This window comes from Pleurodeles waltl, chromosome 3_1, assembly GCF_031143425.1.
Source record: "Pleurodeles waltl isolate 20211129_DDA chromosome 3_1, aPleWal1.hap1.20221129, whole genome shotgun sequence".
NCBI lineage: Eukaryota > Metazoa > Chordata > Amphibia > Caudata > Salamandridae > Pleurodeles > Pleurodeles waltl.
The window spans coordinates 553,355,521-553,371,931 of record NC_090440.1 but is presented as its reverse complement, the minus strand read 5'-3'; the positions used below and the strand labels follow the sequence as shown (position 1 = coordinate 553,371,931).

General features: G+C 47.8%; 1 protein-coding gene across 1 annotated transcript in view; it reads right to left on the bottom strand.

Moving 5' to 3' along the window:
- The window catches only part of NOX5 (NADPH oxidase 5), a 246,625-nt gene extending 230,648 nt beyond the window's left edge, over positions 1-15,977 (bottom strand). Inside the window, exon 1 of the mRNA XM_069221267.1 lies at positions 15,852-15,977. Coding sequence (XP_069077368.1) covers positions 15,852-15,971 — 120 coding nt within the window. The 5' untranslated portion in view covers positions 15,972-15,977. The remainder of the gene's footprint in view (positions 1-15,851) is intronic.
- Positions 15,978-16,411: the final 434 nt, after the last annotated feature.

Below are 16,411 nucleotides of genomic sequence, written 5' to 3'. Positions count from 1 at the left end.
TGGACCTGTTAATGTTATATTATGGAGTACCACTCCAGGACCAGAGTGACAATGGGTCACACTTCAAAGGAAAGTTGGTACAAGGTTACTGTTTACAACACAACATTGAGTGGATATATTACATTCCTTATTAGTCCACAAGCCGCAGGACTGATTGAAAGAATGAACGAATTGCTGAAAGCCCAATTACGGAAACTATCAGATTGAACCTTGAAAAATTGGAGAGAGCTCTTACATGAAGCTCTACAAATTTTGAATAGCAGACCACTAACAAATGCTGAGACTTCCCTGATGAGGATGTTAACCCCCACATGGCAGATACAACCCCATGTGGCCACTAACACCATCATGTATTGGGAAATAAAACCAGGAGCCTTAGCTCCTTATCGAGCCACACCAGAATTTTCAGGTCTTGACCTACATGCTTTAAAAGCTGATACATTGAAACCAAGAGACATAGCACCCTGTGAAACAGGTGTTGGAATACAGGTTCCCCCTGAGCATTTCGGATTGATTGCTACCAGATCTGGTTTGGCACTCAAAGGCATTCAGGTCTTAGGGAGTGTGAATGATGCAGACTACCAAGGAGAAATCAAGATTATCCTCTAGAATAGTGGAGACACTGACTTGATAATACAGTCTGGAGACAGAATTGTGCAGTTTATAATTATCCCTGTATATGGAGGAATTGTGAGAAAGGGGACTGCCCCAGTCTTTCTTACAGTGCTTGGGGAGGGAGGTTTTGGTTCAACTGACAAAACCCTTTTGCTAAGGTGTGGTTGGAATCCTCAAATCACCCTCAAGAACCAGCAGAAATTATAGGTAAGGGTCCAGATAATGTTCTTCTAATCATGAAACTGGGAAAGGAGTGGTGGGAACACGTACCAGCTGACAAATGTTATTTGCAAGAATGATCATACTTATCTCTTTTAAAGATCAACTACAAGGTGTCTGTGCGCTGACTGTGCTGTGTGGTCTCCTTTCAGGCATATGCGTGTGGGGTCAGGAGGGACCAAAAAAAAACAACTTCAACCTGATTGATTGACCATGTCGAGCGACACCTTTACTGCACTTGACTGAAAGTATTTGGACCCACCTGGCACGAGTCATGCTCAACAGGTCAGACTTTTACATGAGATCCATGCAAAGTACAGTGGATGTACTATCTACATGTTTGATTACAATGCCCACACCTGCAAGTTCCCTACTGGACATTTTTTATTCCACCAACCAGGATGGAGATGTTTAGGAACATGATGTGATATCCCATTTCAGCCCCTATGAGTATCGTAGGTCTTGCCAAGAAACAACTGACGAAAAATGGGACAATCTTACACAAATAATTACTTAGAATATCACTACTAGTGATGTTTGTTATCGGATGACTTGTAATCCTTATGATGTTGAAAAATGCATTCAACTACACCTAGAGGGAAAAACAAGTTCTTCTTGAGAGATACCATGGAAATACCAAACTTTATGTTATCATCGAACGGATAAACTTTGCAAAAACATGACCAATAAAATGGCTTGCCTTCACATTGTGACTGCCACTAGTCACATCAAACATGTGAAACTCCCAGTGGGATGGTTATTTCCCTGTGGAAACATCAATTTCACAAACATTCTGCTAATATTACTGGTGGACTGTGTACCTTTACACGATTAGGACTCATGTTTCCATTTCATTCTGTATATACTCGCTATTCAAGGGACGCCGTTCAATTAGGTGAAGATTGTGATTCCGAAATTCAATTATTATCCCAATCAGAATATATAAGCTTTAGTCTTTCTGTTGTTGGTGTTCCCAGACTAGCTGTCTACAATACTCGAATTATCAACATGCTAGCCTGTTGGATGGTTAAAAATATCATACTTCGATTGCTTTAGCTGAATTATTGCTAGATATACAAGGTACTAGGAAAGCTGCATTGCAAAACAGAGCTCCTATTAATTATCTATTGCTAAAGCATGGTCATGGTTGCACAGAATTTGAAGGTCTATGTTGTTTTAATCTGTCAGACCACTCTAAATCCATCCAGTCCCATATTGACACTTTACATGAATTGGTGAAAGGAGTAAAACAAGATGTGGATAAAGGGTGCTAGGATTGGTTATTGCAGTGGTTGCCCGATTATGGAAAATTATGTAATGTTTTGGGTGGGATACTCATGGTAATTTCTATAGTTGTAGTACTGTGTTGCTGTGTACAATGTATACCTAATTTACTTACAATGGTAAAACCAAAAATAATTAATTTCACACCAATATGTTATGAGAGTCACTGGTCAAAGGGTGGAGTGTAATGCAATTTGTATTTAACCACCAGCTCCATCTTCACCACTGACTCCATTTTGTGCATAGCTTAGCTTCACACACTGTCAGGTATTTTTCCATGCACAGCTTGTGCAACATGTTTTCACTCTTTCTCACTGAAGGATGGATACATGACATGGAGGAGTGAAGAGCACTGATGATAAGATGTACCAGGCTGAGAATGTTTATGGTAAGGTAGGGAACAGCTCGGTCTTGGAAAAACACTGTGAGAGTTGGCCAGTCTAACGTGTGCTCCTTTCCAACACTGACCTGATGCGGCCAGTGTTTGAACAACAACTTGCCTGATGGGAGGGGTGGTTTCTAGAATTCTCCTCTCCAGTTGTTTAAGGCATTAAAGAGGGAAGCTTGATGACTGGGGTTAGACAGAACTCCTTCCGGGAAGGGGACGCCTTTGCCCTGATTCCCATTGAGGGTCCTTTTTTTTCTCTTTCGGCAGTCGTCTGGGTTCTCGACTTGAAGATGGCAAAGAGATGATGTCAATGTCACGCCCCATGGTGATGCATTTTTAATTCTTATTTTTTAGCCTTGTATTGTGCATGTGTGAATGTGTAATATATATATATATTATAATCATTGTTGAATTCTGTGCTCAGTATTATTTCACCGCTGTGATTATTTTCAAAGTTGCATATGTGTTTCTGCATCTGAAATAAAAGCTCACGTTAGTTCTGTCTGTGCATGAGACTTGAGAGGCGTCTTATTAATAAATTCATTATTTAGACTAAGGCCCTCATTATGACATTGGCGGTAAGTCCCGCTTACCGCCATGCCAACTTCCGCCAATATACAGCGACAGTATACCGCTACCCATATTATGACACACACAAAGCAATCCGTCACTATACAGCCACACACACAAGTCCGCCAGCTCAAACGTCAGTGATAAACTGGGGGGTATCAAAACCCACACCCTTGCACCAACAGAACTGCGCCCACAGCATTATGACCCACGAATCACTGCGGCAGACATTAATCTGCGGTAAACCATTGGCGGTACATATGCTGCGCTCAAAATACACACACACATACAAAACAACGCCACATTGGACAATTCAAACGACACACACCTGACACACATACACACACCACACCCACACCAAAATAAAACACACACACTACCCACAACCCTTTAAGACTCCAAAAAATTGACAACAGAGAGAGAGATACACCAAGAGCACCCACAGAACCAGAGCCACAGAACACAGTCACCCATACACCATCCACGCACCTCATAGCACACACCCCAACACATCACCCCACACACCCTCACACACACTACACCCATGGCACCACAAAGACACCCCAGGTTCTCAGAAGAGGAGCTAGGGTCATAGTGGAGGAAATCGTCCAGGTAGAGCTACAGCTATTCGGATCACAGGTGCAGCAGACATCCATCGCTAGGAAAATGGAGCTATGGCGGAGAATCGTGGATAGGGTCAACTCCATGGGACAGCACCCAAGAACAAAGGATGACATCAGGAAGAGGTAGAATGACCTACGGGGGAAGGTGCGTTCCGTGGTAGCAAGACACCAGATAGCAGTACAGAGGACTGGTGGTGGACCCCCACCTCCTCCCCCACAACTAACAACATGGAAGGAGCAAGTCTTGGCAATCGTGCATTCTGAGGGCCTGGCAGAAGTAGCAGGAAGACTGGACTCTGGTAAGTCAAATCTCTATTACTATAATCCACCCTACCTGCAAGCCATCACAAACCCCCACCCTCACCCCACCACCTCAGATACACCCCACCATCACACCCCACCCATCCCAATACCAAGCCCTGCATGCACCACTAATGCATGGACATCACTCACAGCCCTGCATGGACACCCATCACTAAAGCATGAACATTAGAGAGAATCACCTAGGCCACACAATAATTACTCACACAAGGCAAAGCTGCCAGGGCAATCACAACCATACAGGGCAACACACCCATGCACATGTCACACGCAGAAACAATAACACTGCATTTACATCCCCACAGGTCCCACACCCGTCACCGGAGAGGAGGTGCCAGCAACATCCAGTCCCCCCACAGAAGAGGCCCACAGCGATGACAGCAGCTCTGCATGCCTGGATCAGGATGACCAACCTGGCCCATCAGGAACCTCTGGACAGTCGGTTACCCAGGCACAGTCCCATACCACCACAGAGCCTCCCCCTCAGGAAACACCACCACAGCACCCACCCAGTAGGCCCACACTTCTGTCCCCAGGACACGTCAATCAGCAGTGTGTTCACCACTACAGGGACCCCAGGCAACCCCACAAACACAGGACGATCAGTGACCTGGGGTCAGTGGCAGTGGGCACACGGTTCCGGGGACAGAGGCACAGGACAACAGGGAAGCTGGGAGGACTCCTGTGCGACAGGGGGAGGACAGGCCCAGGGAACCGACTCTCCACGAGGCACTCACCAACATCCTGGGAGCATACCACCATTCCCAGGAGACCATGTGCCAGATATTGGCCAAGTTACAGGAGACCCAGCGGCTGCAGGAGGGACAGTACCTGGGGATCAGGGAGGACCTGAGGGACATCCACGCAACCCTGGTCACCATTGCAGGGGTGCTGGCAGGCATGGCCAACACCATGAGGGCTGCAGTGGAACACCAACGGGATCCTGACACTAGCCACACCGATGAACAGCCCTCCACCTCCGCTGACGCTAGTGGGCAGGAGGCCCCGCCACAGGAACAACAGCCCACCAGCACCGCCACCTGCACCGCCAACAGCACCACTGCCGGCAGCAGCAGCCCCAGTGGGCAGCCTTCCGCGGCTGCAGGGGAAGGGCAGGAACCTCCCCCCACCACTGGCAGCACCGACACCAGCACCGCCATCAGCACCGCCACGTGCACTGCCACCAGCACCACCACCTGAACCGCCACCAGCACAACTGCCAGCAGCAGCAGCCCCAGTGGGCAGCCGCCCGAGGCTGCAGGGGAAGGGCAGGAGCCTCCCCCCACCACTGCTAGCACCGACATCAGCACCGCCATCAGCACCGCCATTAGTACCGCCACCAGCACCACTGCCAGCAGAAGCCCCAGTGGGCAGCCATCCAAGGCTGCAGGGGAAGGGCAGGAGCCTCCCCCACCACTGTTAGCACAACACCAGCACCACCATCAGCACCGCCACCTGCACCGCCACCTGCACCGCCACCAGCACCTCAGCTAGCAGCAGCAGCTCCAGTGGGCAGCTGTCCGAGGCTGCAGGGGACAGACAGGAGCCTCCCCCCCACCACTGCCATCACCAACACCAGACCCGCCACTGCCACCACTGAGCAGCCTTCACCGCCGGTGGGAAGTGTGTAGTCCTGCCTCCATGGACTGTAGCACGTCCTGGCCCCTGCAAATCCTGTGGGTGTGAAACCCAGGTGAGAGACTGTGACCTTACATTCCCAAAGATCTGCATCACAGGACACAATGCCCCCTTCAGAACAAGTGCAAGAAGGCATCCACTCACCGCATCCTTGCCGAGATGAAGCACACAGGGCACAAGGCCCCCTCCAGAACCAGTGGAAGAAGGCATCCACTCACCTCATCCTTGCCAGGATGAAGCACACAGGACACAAGGCCCCCTCGAGAACCAGTGGAAGAAGGTGTCCACTCATCGCGTCCTTGACAGGATGAAGCACACAGGGCACAAGGCCCCCTACAGAACCAGTGTGCAAACCACCCACTTGCGAGACTGTGGCCTTGCACTCCACAGGACCAAGCAGTGGGCAAGCAACCTACTAGAGAGACTGTGGCTTTGCACTCCCCAGGTCCAAGCAGTGGGCAAACCACCCACTAGAGAGACTGTGGCTTTGCACTTCCTAGGACTAAGCAGTGGGCAAACCACCCACTAGAGAGACTGTCTCTTTGCACTCCCCAGGACATCGCACAGGGCATGTTTCCCCCTCCAGGACAAGTGGCATTGTACCATCTTCCGGCAGAGGTGCCCCCCATTTCCCGTCCTCCTGAGATGCCTGTGTATTTTCAATCTGATGCCCCAGCGGTGTTCTCTCCTTGTTGATGCAGGAGTCATGTGATGTGACCCTGTGGCCCATGGACATTATGGACTGGGCAGTGTCCCTCCATTTGTATATCTGTAAATACTGTTTTGAATTTAGAAGACGTTTTTCTTGATTTTTATCTTATTACACTCACTTTCTTCAAATCATTTTGTCCTTGCATTATTCCTGAGGGTTACGGGGTGGATGTGTAATGTTGTTGCATCTGTTTGTGTGTATGGTGCTTAGGGTGGGGGTTTTACGTGTGTGTGTCACTCTCTTTTTCCTCCACACTCCCCTGTGTGCTAGGCGGCAGTACTTACTGTGGTCGTTGTTGCCGGCGTTGGTATTCCTGGAGTAGGAGGAGGTAGACCAGCATGGGGAAGATCTGCAGTTCGGGCTCCATGGCGGCGTGGTTCTTCCCTGAGTGTCCAGAGGTGAGTCCTTTGCCTTCTGTGTTCTGTTTCCGCCGTGCTTTTGATGTAGTTGGTACCACCCCGGAAAAGGTGGCGGATAGGCCTGTCATAATAGAGTGGGAGGTACATTGTCTTCCACCTGGCTGTTGGCGGTTACCGCCGCAGTGCTTATTGCTACCGCCATGGCGGTCGGTGTGTTGAAGTGGCTGTCTATGTTGGCGGTTTCCATTGTGGTCATAATTCCATTTTTTTACCGCCAGCTTGTTGTCGGTATTACCGCTGCTTTATCACCAACCGCCAGGGTTGTAATGAGGGCTTAAGTGTTCTGCATTCTTGGCATTCCTTTTATCTTGTCTCAGTCTGAAGTGAAGAAGAACAACAGGCAATGCCACTGAGCAGTAGTTCATCACCATAAAAACCCATTGCTGCAGCCAAAGCTGCTCTGTTAAAAGCAGAGATAAGAAGCATTGAACAATGCTGTAAGAGAAACATGGTGAAGACCACTGCAGCAACTATTGGTATAGAACAACCGTTGCACAGAAGAAGAAAAGAAAAAGGGTTCCCACTGTAATGACAGGGGAAAGATGTATTTTATATATATATATATATATATATATATATATATATATATATATATATGCATACCCCGGCCAAGACAAAAGCGGCATGGCAAAGATGTCATAAAATGTTTAAGTACTCAGTCAAGTAATATCAAGATAATACTAATATAAAAGACTGGAATCTGTGGAGGACACCATACACTCGAGAAAATTAAAAACCATCAAAGCATGCAAACATTGCCAGCCGACTGAGCAGACCTCATCAGGTCACTAATAGTAAAAGCTGAAAAAGACAACAGACATTAAACCTGGCTAAAGTACGATACAAATGGGAAATTCAGAGCACTCCAGGGGCCAAACCCCACAAGTGGACATCCCAACATAAAATAATGTAGAAAAGACTGAAACAACTAAGGAGTTGTAGCCTAAAAAAGAACAATTGCTCTGGGCGTCTTAAGAATGAACATATAGAAATCTGGAGGCTGTGATTGGTGTGAGGTCCCTTGCCTAAAAGGCTCCTACAGCAGGCAGGACATAGAACCTGACCTCTAAGTGAGAAGAAAGTAATACACATCGACTGGTGATGAGGGAGAAGTATAAAGGCAGCAAGACAGGCAACACAAAGGAAGAATGCTGTGTAGTATAACTAGCGTACAGGCACAGGAAGGAATGGACCCTCTTGCACCCCCGGTGCCTAGGGTGCCAGTGCCAAGAACCATCATTAGAAAAGTGCAAGATACACATGTAGAATAGTAGACCCACTCGCCTATTTGCTCCAACAGAACACAAAAGACTGCTCATAAGAAGAGCAACACTAGAAGGATAAACATAAGTAATGCTTCAAAAGTAAAGGAAGAAGACTAATATTCCACATAAAGACACTCGTGCAAGCGATCCGCATGCACAAAAGACCCCAATGATCAGCTCTCTATAAGGGATACAAGGAGTACCACAAGATAATTAGTAAAGCCTATGAGGCAAACAGAGGATCCTCTACACAGAGCAGGTTATGTACCATAAGGGTAACTTTCTCTTGAGCATGAAGCCTGTCTTCAGAGAAAAAAAAACCTCTGTTGTAACAGGTGCTAAACCCACTTATGGTCACAAGAATATATACTGCTCAGACAGTAACAACAAAAAGCTATCAGCAATAGCCATAAGGAAAAATAGGAATACCCGTAAAGGCAGGAATACCCTACCAGGCCAACATGTGGAAGGCCTCAGAGGCTGTAACAAAATAAGGGAGCCGCAGCTGGGCTCGACAGGAACTATAGGACTCCACTCTGGGATGGGTCCATCTGTGAACATAAGAATAGACATGTTTATGAATCTTTGATACTCTGAATGTCCCAAAAGTGTTGAAACACAGAATTGGCATGAGTGCCAAACAGAGGAGTGCCTTCAAAAGGCATATCTACCAATGTTTATCGGACAGCGTCTGAAAAACCAGAGAGACATAGCCAGGCATGCCTGTACAGTGCTACAGAGTAGGCCATTGGGGTGGCCAACTGAGTCTGTGGTATCCATACCACACCGTATGACAAATCTAGCTGCCTCTTGCCCATTCAGAAGAGTTTGGGCAGCTTCGCTCTGGTTCTCCTCGGGAAGCGAAGGGAGTAGGCGTGCCACTGAATCCCACAATGCATGGGAAAGATGACCCAGAATACAAGAGGTATTGATTGACCGCAGGGCAGGGTTGGTTGAGGAGAAAATACTTTGTCTACAAAAATCCAGCCATTTGGACTCCCTGTCCAGGTGAACGTTAGGAAGGATGCTGAGGTCAGGAGAGGCGGTGGACTCCTGCACCACAAAACGTCTCGTATTCGGAATCCCAATGAGAGAAGCGGGGTCTCCTGGGCTGGCAGGTGTCTATGGGCTATGGATCTGTCCACAGGGGCCCCCCTATCGGGTTTAGCCCAGGTCCCGTATAAAATGTCATAGAGTGTCTCACTATATGGGAGCACAGGCTTTATTCCCATCTCACCCTCTTGAAGCACTGTTAGCAAGGGGTCAGTGGAGACCTCCACAGAGGGGAGCTGCAATTCTAATACCGCAGCTGACCTCTTCAGTACCTCTTTGAAGGAGGTACTTGCCTCCATTGCAAGGCTGGGGGAAAGGAGGTCCGAAGCCAGCGAGGACTCAAGGCCACTGGCCTCACCCAACTCTGTCAGCCAACTACCCTCCATAGGAGGCTAGACAATCTCATCCACAGGGTTGATAAACCCCAGCCCCTCACCTTCACCTCTAAAAGCCTGTTCTCCAGAAGGAAAAACTACAAAGGATTGATGAGAAGGAGGAGGGAAGGTATCCGAGTCTACAGGAACCACTGGCGCCACACCCGACGGCATCGGCGTTGAGGTGGCAGCGCTTCAGCATCAGATAGGGTAACTGGCTCTGCGTTGAGCGACGCCGCTGATGTTGGCTGATCAAACTCAGGCGTCACAGGTGGGAACCCCGAAAGGCTATGCAGTGGAGCTGGTACAGATTCAAGTATAGATCCAGAGGGCTTATCTAACACCGAGGGCGAACCTGCCGGCATGGAGTCAGGTAGGACACCTTTCATCTCCTTGGAGCAAGGAAATGCGCCAGAGGGAGGTATGGGCCCGAAGATGGCGTGAAGGGAGTTGTAATAATCCCGCATCTGTACCAGATTCACCCCAGCTCCGGGGAAAGCAGGGAGGCGTGGGGTATACTCATGCACTGGCTCCTCAACCGGGGGTTAGGAGCGGGAATCAGAAATGCAGGACATACCTACCGCAGGCGGATGCCTCAACTTCGACCGCTGGCATTTCACAGTCTGCTCCATTGCCGTCGACGGATGATCGCAGGAACAGCTCCTGGAACCGACTTGTGTCCGCTTTCTGGACTTGGAGAGAGGCCAACAATGGCACAGGGCCTCTGCCAGAGGCGCCACCAAGATCTTCATATGGCATTCTTTCAATGCCTTCAGACAAAGGAGACAACAGGAGCCGCAATCCTCAGAGTTGCGGTGTTCCTCGAGTCACCACATGCAAACAGTATGAGGATCCGTGGCTGACATCTGCCTGCCACAGGACTCTTAAGGTTTGAACCCCGAGTACATAAAGAAAAATGCACACTGTTCCCTTGACGAAAGAAACGCTTTTGTCGAGATAGGCCAGTCCTGAGGAAAACTCCAGATCTGCATTGTAGCACGGAAAAGAAGGAACTGACGTCCGCGCGTCAGAGAGGGCATTTTATAGACTCAGTCAACGTCACACCTGGTAGTTGGCGTCGCTACTGAGTCACATGATGTCCTCTTACGCCATGCAGAGGTACTGCTGGGAAAAGATTTCTGGATCCAGTCTGGCACCAGGGAGAGAATTCAAAGATAGGTAACAGATGCCTATACTACCAAGTTTCCTGGTATTTTACTTTAGGTCTCTGAATGTTATAAAACAAATGCCTACCATATTTTATCACAGGTTGAAAGTTCACTTTAGAAGCATTACCTGAAGATTAGGTAAATTTGTTCAATTAAGCGCTAAAGTCAGACCTTGCTATGTTTTTTTAAAACTCTTTTTAGCGTTAAAAAAAACGCAAACAAAACAGTGCAGCCACAGAGTTAACAATAACAATTTGCCGCCAGCCGATACCACTTCTCCTGGTAGGCTCCTGATCCCTCGTCCCAATGCACCCACAGGGAACTCAGGAGATATCTGTGACATCAATTCACATCCAGTTACGATCATCTGGTTCTGCAAGCTTGGGCAGGGTTCATAATCCACCTCGGTGTTCATTCCACTTCCCCCAGATTTTACTCCATTTTCTCCGACAGCCCCTTCCCTCGCATAACACCCTTTCCGCTAACATACACCAATCTAGATCAAGTTTGCAGTCAGCCAGCTCTGGTATTCGATCTGTTTTCCAAGTTCGGCAATATTACGTTTCGCCACTATTAACCCCTTTGTCACCCAGATTTGGTCATTACGGGTAATATTTCATTTTTGTCCCAGATGTTAAACAAACACCATTTAGGGTAGGATTCAGCATGTTTCTCCATCCCAGTGTATGAAATGTTTCAAGCTAAAGTGTAAGGGTAATTTCCGTTGGAGTGGGTAAATTCGGGGTTTCCCCCCCATAAATAGCTCCAAGGAAGCCCCAGGGCTACATTGCATGGCGATGTATATGGTAAGCTGGTTTCGATGTAGAGAGGAGGACCACGTGATTAATAGTTACAAATTGCGCTGCCCGGTAGAAATTTGGGGCCATATTTATACTCCGTTTGCGCCGGATTAGCGTAGTTTTTTTTTACGCAAATTCGACGCAAAACGAACTCCATATTTATACTCTGGCGTTAGACGCGTCTAGCGCCAAAGTCCATGGAGTTTGCGTCATTTTTTAGCATGGACACCTACTTTGCGTTAATGATATGCAAGGTAGGCGTTCCCATCTAAAAAATTGACTCCGAGGCATGTGCGCCGTATTTACACTCCCGGGCAAAAATGACGCCCGGGAGTGGGCGGGGCAAAAAAAATGACATCCAGCCGCTTTTGCGTGGTTTTTTAGCGCCTGGTCAGGGCAGGCGTTAAGGGACCTGTGGGCTCGGAAGGAGCTCAGAGGTGCCCTCCCATGCCCCCAGGGACCCTCCCTGTCACCCTTGCCCACCCCAGGAGGACGCCTAAGGATGGAGGGACCCATCCCAGGGAACATAAGGTAAGTTCAGGTAAGTAATTTTTTTATTTTTTTTTGTGGCATAGGGGGGCCTGATTTGTGCCCCCCTACATGCCACTATGCCCAATGACCATGCCCAGGGGACCGACGTCCCCTGGGCATGGCCATTGGGCAAGGGGGCATGACTCCTGTCTTTGCTAAGACAGGAGTCATTTCAATGGGGGTTGGGAGTCAAAAGAAATGGCACAAATCGGGTTGAGGCGAAAATTTTGCCTCAGCCTGACTTGCCTCATTTTTTGGCGCCCAAGCTCCATATTCCCCTACGCCGGCGCTGCCTGGTGTACGTCATTTTTTTTGACGCACACCAGGCAGCTCTGCCGGCTAACGCCGGCTAACGTCATTGAATAAATACGGCGCCCCCATGGCGCTTCAGAATGGCGTTAGCCGGCGTTAGATTTTTTGACGCACAACTGCGTTGGCGCAGTTGTGCGTCGAAAAGTATAAATATGGCCCTAGGTGTCTGGCAGGGCAATGCCCCCGTCGTAGCAGCTTCATATTATTTTTTAATGGCTATGAGTGCGGGGCATCCATCTCAAATGAGAGTGTGAATTTCTCAGACTTAGCTATGTTGGCATACTTTTGGGGGGTATGGCAAAAGGTTGCAAGATGTAGCAGATCCAGGCGAAGTTTGCAGGAAACAATAATCAATAAAATACACCTAGAGCACAACACATGACAGTCTTCCTACACACATTGGATGTTGCCAAAGGTTGTCAGATTAAACCATTTATGAAACCAACCTCAGAGAATCTCAGAACACCAGATGAAGATCCCCTGTTATCATGTAGTCCCATATGCTCCTCGTGGTCTGCCGGAGTGGAATGGTAGCCGCAGACAGGGCCTAGCTCTCACTTCTCAAATATAAGACTACAGCTAGTGCAAACTGTATGGCACAACAGAAGTGGGCCCTGGTTATTTGAGGCTCAGCAACAACAGCTTGCAGCAACCTATGTTCTGTGCTCCCAGTGAACAAATATTATTTTAGTTATCTCACCCGGATTGTAGCCATCCTGGTAAGACATCCTTTGTCCTCAAAAGGGTCAGCTGTGCATTTAGGTATGTTAAACTCTTTTTTTGAGGTAGATCACACTATGACAAGGAACACCTTTTGAAGGGATGAGAGCGAATGTAGATCTTTGGAAACTCACCTCTGCTTACATACAGAGAAAGCATACATATACACATGCAAGCGCAAACATGCAGGCACACAAACCATAAGGTTGGTAGAGGAATCATACAGTTTTCCATCTCACTAAGTCCTATTCAGCAGTGGATGGAACATGGGGTGGAGGGTGGGGCAAAACAAGCAAGTACAAAAGTTGCTCATGCACCCAATAATAAAATGAATTCCTGCAACTTAGTCATAGTACTCACCATAAGAAACATTCTGTGAAGAGATTCATACATTCACAAAATTAGATTGCTGGTGGGTCTCATTAAATACTCCCCTTACCAGAGGCTCCACTGCACGATAACCCAAACATTAATGGGCACATTACTTTCTTCCTATACATTCACAGGTTGCAGATGTGGATCACGGTGTGGCACTTATATTAGCAATTTCACAGCAACTGGTCATGGGACAGTCTTGTGACCATACACTCCCACAGGGCTTCCAGCGTAGAGAAATCACCAACTAGCAGGCAAGTGTCTGACTGAGAACAGGCCACAGCAATACAAAAGTATGTAAATAGCAGATAGTGCACTATGTAAATGAGGCATAACCTATCATAACAAACAACAAAAGGAGTATACAGAGGAGACATGGCTAAAGTTAGGGTGTGAGGCACAGAAAATGCATGCCAGTTAACAGGTCTTAGACACAAAGGGATGAGAAAAAACAGAAAATATGTTTGTTTTGTATGTTGTCAAGAAACTGCTCATGAATAAATCCATATACTTACGGCTGTCTTCTGTGTTAATCTTTTAAAAAATATATTTTTATTGTTTCGTACAAGAAAACCAACCCATCCCAACTGTAAGAGGCATGTGTTCAAGCATTCATTCAATATTAACCAAACCCCCCATGTTAGTGCCAGGATGGCCTTCAAACCCAGTGGAATAATACATGGGCCCTCATTATGACTTCAGCGGGCTATTTCTCAGACCGTCGAAGTCACGCCCGCCACAAAACTGCCAACACATCTTCAGACCGCCATATTATGGCTGCTGGCTGCTCTTTGCCACTATTTTGCGGGCAAGCCAACAGCAGCCATACTGATGGTCGGCGGTCTTGTGGAGCTTGCTCTGTCACCACCGCCACGCCACCACAACACCGCCTGCCGTATTACTACATTGTTGACTGCGTGGCGGTGTTATGTTGGTGGGGCACTGGTGGTGGAGCAAGCGCCATGGACAAGCGATATGGACCCCGTCCCTCCCGGACGACCACAGCGACCACCAGGTAAGGTGATGAACCGACAGGGGGGGAGTGTTGAGTGTTGTGTGCGTGAATGGGGGTGTATGTGTGTGTATGAATGGAGGGGGGTTCAGTGTGTGTTTGTGTGCATGCAAGTGTCTGTGTGCTTGTGTGAATGCGTGTATGTGGGGGTGGGGGATGTATGTGTGCGTGTATGCAGGGGTGGGGAGGGTGTCGTGGCCGTGTGTGCATGTGTGTGTGAATGAGTGAGCGTGGATGTGTGCGTGCATGTATGCAAGTGTGGTGTGTGCGTGCGTGGATAGGGGGCGGGGGTTCAGAATGGGGATGGGGGATGCCGAATGGGGACTGGGGGGAGTTAGGGATGTCGCTGCTTGGGGGAGTGAGGGGGCTTCTGATGGGGTCGGCTCCTACATGAAGGGGGGGTAGAGTTCTGTTGTGCTGCCGCCACGAAATCCCTGGTGGTAAGGATACTCAAAATACCGCGAGTCTTACATGAGAGTCTGCTGCCGCCACCCCAGGTGCCCAGCCCCTGCAGTCCCACTCTGTCCTGATGGTTGCTGTGCTCACCAGTGTCTCCGGGGCTGTCGGGCCACCATATCTTCACTCGGTCCACCCACCCATTGCCATCTTGTCTTGTCCTAAGGCCCGCTCTCACCAGCCTCGGGGCACTCTCGCCAGGGCCTCTGGACCCTGTCCATGATTGGTCCCCATTCCCTGAGGCAGCCATCTGGCCCAGGAGGCCTGCGGAGATGCTCTGGGCCCCAGTATATCACCTATATAATGTGATCTCCAAATAGGTTACTTCATGTGTGGGGCCATCATTTTAGCAATTAATAATCACACCTAGCTACTGTGCAGCGAGCATGGAGTATGATGGATGTTACATAGAATATACATATCAATTTGTGACATTTTCTGCCACCTGGATAATAAGAGTAAGTATGTGCTATCTGCAGTTACTTGGCAAGTTTCTGATATGGGTTGCTACCTAGCACCAGCAAGTAGGTCAAGTAATTCAAATAGATACTGAATCAAAGAGATAGCTCACACAGTTTGTGTATCAATGGGCTGGCCCAGACAGCTGGCAAGTCTGACATTAGCTAGTAGAACTGGCCAATTTGAAAAATAGTTCAGGTATCTAAGCAAAGGGTGAGACACACTGAATACTCACCCTGTATCTGCTTCAGATGCAAGGTACTGTAAGCCACCTTTAGGCAGTAAGAGGAAATTTAGCCAAGCATGACGCATATAACGTGTGACTAAGTGCAACACTTAGCCCACCTAATACTTTTCACTAATCAACAGGCTTAAACTTGCTGCCCTAATATGCAACTTATGCTGGCAATCTATAAGGGATTCAACATTATGGAAATTGATGAGCTAACTACATAACACAAGTTGCCACAGTTCCCACCAAACAAAAAATATTTTACAGGAAGTCATTGGCACGCTCCATGCAAACAATATCTTGCCTCTTTCACTTTAAGGGCAGATTTGAATTCTCCCAGACTGATTTCTTTGCCTTCGCCTGCAATGCTCTCAAACTGCTTGGTGACCCATTCCAACCATTTGGTGTCATCGTCCACGCTCATGGTGCTGGAAAGAGAAGAAAGATGGACTCTGAATGATATAGTTGAATTGCTCTCTGGTTATGTTGACTTCAATAACTAATAACCATTGAAGAAGGAAAGAAATCATTACAATTTTTAGTTTGAACTACAATGTAGAAAGCCTATTAAGCATTGGAATCATACTTTTCATTATTAATAAATAAAGCATTCTATGGTTAGGGCTACCATTAGTGCTAGGGTAGGAGTTAGCCTTGAGGTTAAGCTAAGGCTAGTGGCTAGGTTTGTATCTAAGTTTAGGGTGCTGATCTGGATTTAGGTTAGACTTAAGTAATGGTTGTTGTTAAGATCATATTACATTTAGGGTTAATATTATTGGAGACATTCTTCTGATTATAATAAATGTTTCCTCATTGTCAATACTATTAAAATGCATTTTTCATCTTTGTAGGGTTCTCGTAACC